The sequence below is a fragment of the Talpa europaea genome (genome assembly GCF_964194135.1).
Source record: "Talpa europaea genome assembly, chromosome: 15".
Lineage (NCBI taxonomy): Eukaryota > Metazoa > Chordata > Mammalia > Eulipotyphla > Talpidae > Talpa > Talpa europaea.
The window spans coordinates 48,384,963-48,391,078 of record NC_140083.1 but is presented as its reverse complement, the minus strand read 5'-3'; the positions used below and the strand labels follow the sequence as shown (position 1 = coordinate 48,391,078).

The window sequence follows — 6,116 nt, the reverse complement described above, 5'->3', positions numbered from 1 at the left end:
CTACTCTACAAGTAACAGGTATTCTTTCAGAGACGCTGGTAGTGGCAGGCCCTTCACTGCGTCCGGCAGATACTGAAGTCCCAGGCTCCGGCGCACAGCATAGCGAGACAGTGTTTTTAGAGTCCCTGGGGCTGAGCACAGAATAGTCAGCTTTTCGCACAGCTGCTGGTCTCTGGCCACTTCTCGTGGCATGGTACCATTTTTCCTTAGTTCAAAGTGTCCAACTGCTCTGTGGAGGAGCTCAAAACAAGAGTCCTCTTTCTCTGTTCCGAGTCCCCTGACTAGCAGAGCCACCAGGCGGGAGATGGGTGTCTGGCCTTTTAGGTTGATGACTCTCACCTCTGCACCATAATCCAGAAGAATGCTGACACTCTCAAGATTGCCCTTCATGGCAGCCCAGCTGAGTGGGGTATCATTGTTGTAATCCAGGGCATTTACAGAGGCCCCACTCTCTAGAAGGGCCCGCACACACTCAGCATTATTCTTAAAGGCTGCCCAGTGAAGTGGGGTGTCTCGGTTGCCATCCAGTGCATTGGGGTTTGCACCATACTCCAACAGGACCTCCACACAAGACTCATCTTTCTCAGCTGCATAGTGGAGGGCTGTTCGGTTGTAACCATCCAGGGCATTCACCTGTAACGAGGGAGGGGCTAGATTACAGCTAGACAGACTTCTGAGAGGAAGATTCGTGGGCAAAGCACCTTACCTGTGTTTCTCCACTACCTTTGCTATGTATGCTCTGCATAAGAGGGTTAACAAGCAATCCCCAGGGAGTCTTGGTGATCAACTTGGAAATAGCATAGGTACTCTGAAGCAAGTAAGAAAAGAACTGTCCCAAACAAGCAACACTAGTATGGACATTGATTAGCTGACCTACATTATTTAGACTTTTGCTTCTAAGTTCTTATTTACTATCCACTAGAATCCCTAGTGTAAGGAATAAAGAAAGAGAAGATGAAATTTAAGTCCCCATAACCACCCTGAAAGGCATTTATTGGAAAGAAGTTTGAATATACAGCCAGAGTAAAGGTTTTAAATTATTGTATTTATTCCAACTCTACACTGTGGCTAGTGGCAGCCAGACAGAAAAATAATGAGCCGAAGTTCTGCTCATGTAGATTTGCTGAATTCTTTAACTATACAGTAAAGCTCAATTTTCAGCTTTACTGTATCCAAGTCAGGCCCTTGCAAAAATATGCTGTTGGTTCACAAGACAACTTGGATGAAGGCATGTGAAAGAAAAAGCACATATTTTCCAATGCTGGATAAGCAGCTGGCTTGCTAAAAAGCATCACATCATTTATGAATGCTACAAAGAGTTCAAAACCCAAATTAATAAGTAGCATATTATCTTCCCCCCATAAAATTCAATAAAGAAAAACAGATATTTAACAGAATTCAATCTTTTATTCAACTAAAAACTTTTTTTCATTCCAGGATATTTTCATTCTTATCATTGACAAAAATCACTGGCTTTCATTTCAGGGTCACTCATAAAAGTTGTAATAGATAACGGCAAGCAGAGAATAATAACACAACTGTGTGGATGAGGACACTAGGGTTACTCCTTATGACTAAGTGTGTTTGGGCCCAGCATGCTAGCTTGATGGCATGTCTGCCTCAAGTGAGTGTCTTAGCCCATGTACCTTCAAGGCTGCTAACAAATATAGTAAAAAGGCTAATTTATTTATACATCAGTGCTCCAAGCATGTTAATAACTTTGTGAGAGGGTCTCCATCTTATAGGTGGGGAAACTGAGACAAAAGAAAGGTTAAGTAACTTGTTCAAGGTCAAACAACTGGAAGTGTCAGAACTGGAATCCAAATCCAGAAAGTCTGTCTCCAGAGTTTAATCTTTAAATCATTTATTATGCTATACTGCTTCTTGCCAACATAAATTCATCTTTTTTTTTTATTTTAAGACACTGACATTATAAAGAAAGCCAGCACAAGATACATGAAAAAGAACATAATTAGCAGAAATAGCTCAAGTAGCCTCAACATGAGGAAGGGATCACATAGTGACATTTATCTCCCAGTGACAGTGGTATTAGAAGTGCATGTATGACAGGGGTCTCAAAGTATTTAGATTTACATGTAGGGGCCTCTGCATGTACAAATCCCTGGACTGTCAAGAGGTAATGAGTGGATTAAATGGAAAGCACAATACCAGAAAGTTGTCTGGGAGAGAAAGGGAAGATAAAACTCCCTTTTCCTAGAGTAATGGACAGCTTAAGAAAGGCAAAGGAGGGCCTCCCTGGTGGCACAAGGGGTTAAGCACAGCACTGTGAAGCTATCGCAGCCTCTGCAACACGAGTTCGATCCCCAGCCAGGGAGCTACCCACATGGTACAACAGAGCTCTCCTATCTCGCCTGCTACTCCCCTCAGCAGTGTATTTTCAGTCAGTCTGCCTGTTCTGTTCCCCACTCTGCCTTTACTGAATCCTCTCATCCCTTCACCTCGGGCCTGTACCCCAGTTTTTGTATGCATAAATAAATCTTTAAAAAAAAAGAAAGGTAAAGGAATGAAATTCTTAGGATCATTTTATATATTTCTCACAACATTTTACTTTGATATTAGCTAGGCCATGAGCTAGAAAGTAGGAAGTCAGAAGTCAAAATTTTTAAGAAAATGTGAAGCTCAAGTTTTGTTTTATTATTTTTTTTTAAGATTTATTTATGCATACAAGAACTGGGGTACAGGTCAGAGGTATGTGTGGGGGGTGAGAGGATTCACCTGAAGCAGAGTGGGGTACACAACAGGCAGATCTACTGAAATATACTGCTGAGGGGAGCAGCAGGTGAGACAGGAGAGGTCTGCTGCACCATGTGGGTAGCTCCCTGGCCGGGGATCGAACAAGTGCTGCAGTGGCTGCAGAGAGCTTCATAGGTTGCATCTTAACCCCTTGTGCCATAAGGGAGGCCCTGAAGCTCAAGTTTTAATGACTCATTAATGTGACAGAGTTAAAAACATTACCTCAGCTCCCTTTTCCAGGAGTAACTCCACACAGTCAGCATCTGACACCATGCAGGCACAGTGCAGGGGCTTCAGTGTGCCGTGAGTACAGTTCACATCTGCTCCCTGTGGGCACAAGGAAACTTCAGTCAGTGTGCTTAGCTCTGGCTTACTGAGCAGGGTGAACCTCAGATAATGTGTCCAGGAGCAAGAGGGTTCTAACTCTTGACTATACCTTAAACAACTGACTAGTTCCAGCTTCTATTCCTATTAAATAATATTATCATGCTAATATCCAACACAAGAGATTACAATGAGGATGAATAAATTTCTCCACAAGGTAGTCTGCCAGACGTCACTGGACATCACTCAAGACATAACCTTATGTGCAAGAGCAGTGGGGACTGGATCAATAGGTAGGGAAGTTAGAAAAACCACTTTCTATAGCCATCACGTGCTGAAAGAGAGGAAGGCGAGTCTGCCAGAGCGAAGCCAGGAGAACTGATAAGCTCTTTTTGCTATTGAACAGTTGACCGACACAAATAGTACGGGCATCTTAATGTAATATTTTTGTTTACAAACGTCTTCAAATAGCCTCTTAGTATCAGCAGTTCTCTGCCACCTCACCCCTTCTGGTGCTTCTATTTCAAATTTGATAAAGGAGATGGAGAAAACCAAAGTCACTGAATGACTCAGCAGAAGAGCTAGAATTAGAACGTGACAGAGTTTCTACTACAAACTCCTCTGATACCACTTTTGCTTAATACAAATTAAGGCTCTATGACATTTTCTTCTGGCACAGTTATGTGGCTGTACCATATACCTCTTAAGTAGCTCAGAGCTCCGGGCTATAAATAACGATTCTCAAGTTGTTAAAGAGAATGTATGGATGTATCTATCTGGATGCATTTCCTAGAGGTCAAAGAATTACCCTATAACTTCTTTTCAACAGGCATGACATACTTAAAACAATATCAAAGATCTTCTAAGAGACTAGTCATATATAGAATTACTGAGTGCAGTGGGTAGTTAAAGCGTTTTCTTAAGTCAAAAAATTATGCTTTTTAGGGGTTGATATTCTCTACAGAGGTAAAAGGGATAGCTGTTTTCAAGAAGAAGGCAAATAATATCTCTCCGTGTAACCATCAAAACCCACAAGGATTTGAAAACTACTTCTGCTTTGCTCATAGCCCTTTCCTCCCTAGCACACAGAAGAATTTGTGCTTGCTGGATCCCATACAAACCAAGCCCACACAGACTTTCACAAAGATGATGAGAACTGGGTTATCTAGAATATATTACCTGAAGAAAAACAGCAGATACACAAAGGGAAAGGCAGAAGGGAAAAGCAGCAAAACAAAGGGAAAATATATTTTAATGATCATGTTAATACATCTTAGAAGACCATGCTCTGTGCTGAGGCAAAGCTGCAAATCTGTAATCTTATTAGGATTCCCCAGGAATGTCCCCACCTCACCTCCCAATGGACTCTCATGTACATAACAACACACTTACCCCTCTGATGAGGTCCTCTACATTGTCATGTGGGAAGGAACGAATGGCAGCGATTGTTCGGATTAAACGCTCTGAGAGAGAGTATTTGCTTTGAATGCTCTGCATAATATACCACATACTGGAACTCATCAAGGCTCAGAGTATGTTCACATGCTCCAAAGTGCCTGAAAGAAAGAAGTTTTAGGCATACTCAGTGTCACTGAGCATATCTGTCTTTAGGGTCAGGAGTTCTGGGCCTTCCCAATAATAATAGCAAATCTCAAGATCGGCGATTAACATCATTTTTTTCTTAATCATATGAAAATAAATAGCAATTACTGCTTAGGGAGCTGGGTAACTTGGGTGTAGGTGCTCTGAGTCTCAGTACCTCAGTTCTACTCTTGGTCCTAGTCTACCACGAGATTTTTCTCCCCACCCCCTCAACACCCAAAGGCCCTAATAACCCATGAAGGTGTGTGTAGTTTACAAACAAGAATAGACAAGCTGGGGAATTTTTAAAGGCTGAGGAAGCCACAAAGCTTCCGCCCCTGAATTTTGTGGTCTTTGTATCACCACTACTTTTTGGCTATTTGTTACACTTGACCTTGCTCTATAATTAAGTTCATATTGCTTCACTTTTTAAATTGTAATCAATTGGAAGGCAAGGTCCACTTCTTCTGCCTTTTGCCCATATAACCAAGCTCATAGCCACAAAGTGTTGCAAAAGTAAATATTTAGTAAATATTCTTTGTTTTAATGAAGGGTATGGAAGTGATTGTTATCTGTGAGAAGGAAAAGGCTATGGAACAAATATGTCTATGTTAGTAATGACCAGGCATCTGTACAATAATTTAAAATGTCTCTAGCAAAGAAAAAAAAAAAATTTGAGGAAATATTCTAAAACAAGGAAGGAGGGCCTCCCTGGTGGTGCAGTAGTTAAGTCTCAGCGCTATCGAGCTATTGCCAGTCACTGTGACATGAGTTCAATCCCAGGCCAGGGAGCTAACTCACATGGCACATCAACCTCTCCTGTCTTAACTGCTGCTCCCCTCACTAGTGTATTTCAATAGATCTGCCTGCTCTGCTCCCTAATCTGCCTCTGGTGAATCCCTGCGCCTCTGGCCTATACCCCAGTTCTTGTATGCATAAATAAAAAATTAATTAAAAAAATAAAACGAGGAAGGGACACAAAACTATAATTACTCTGGTGTCATCTATATAAATTTTAAAGTTCACACCAATACCATTGATTGATATTGTAGGCAAATAGGCAGATTTGAGAGTACAAAAAGAACTAAAAATTTAGTAATTGGCTGTTCATGACAACTGAAAAACAGATTTGGGCAAATAAATGTTGAAATACAACATGACAGAGCTCTGGGAAGGAAGAGGAAATAACACAACACACTTAAATTTAACTATAATAAAAGTTTTGACTGATTACAAGCCATGCACTAGTTGGGAAACATTTAAAATTACAGCAAACAAGGAGTAGTATTTCTATTTAAAAAGGTATATATCAAAACTTAAGCAAAAATATTGTGCTGCAGTATCAGCCTGTCTAGGTGTAACTGTTCAGGAATCCCTGGGGGTAAACACAATGTTATTTTCAATAGTGCCTGGTGCATGAGTTTCTCAATAAATATTGTTGAACCAATGTAAAGCTT

General features: G+C 41.0%; 1 protein-coding gene across 1 annotated transcript; it reads right to left on the bottom strand.

Moving 5' to 3' along the window:
* ASB8 (ankyrin repeat and SOCS box containing 8) lies at positions 1 to 4,599 on the bottom strand (the record flags this gene model as incomplete). Its single annotated transcript, XM_084254567.1, has 3 exons — positions 1 to 633; positions 2,977 to 3,081; positions 4,471 to 4,599. 3 exons carry the CDS (start codon positions 4,597 to 4,599, stop codon positions 1 to 3), a joined length of 867 nt encoding a protein of 288 aa, XP_084110693.1.
* Between the last annotated feature and the right edge of the window lie 1,517 nt (positions 4,600 to 6,116).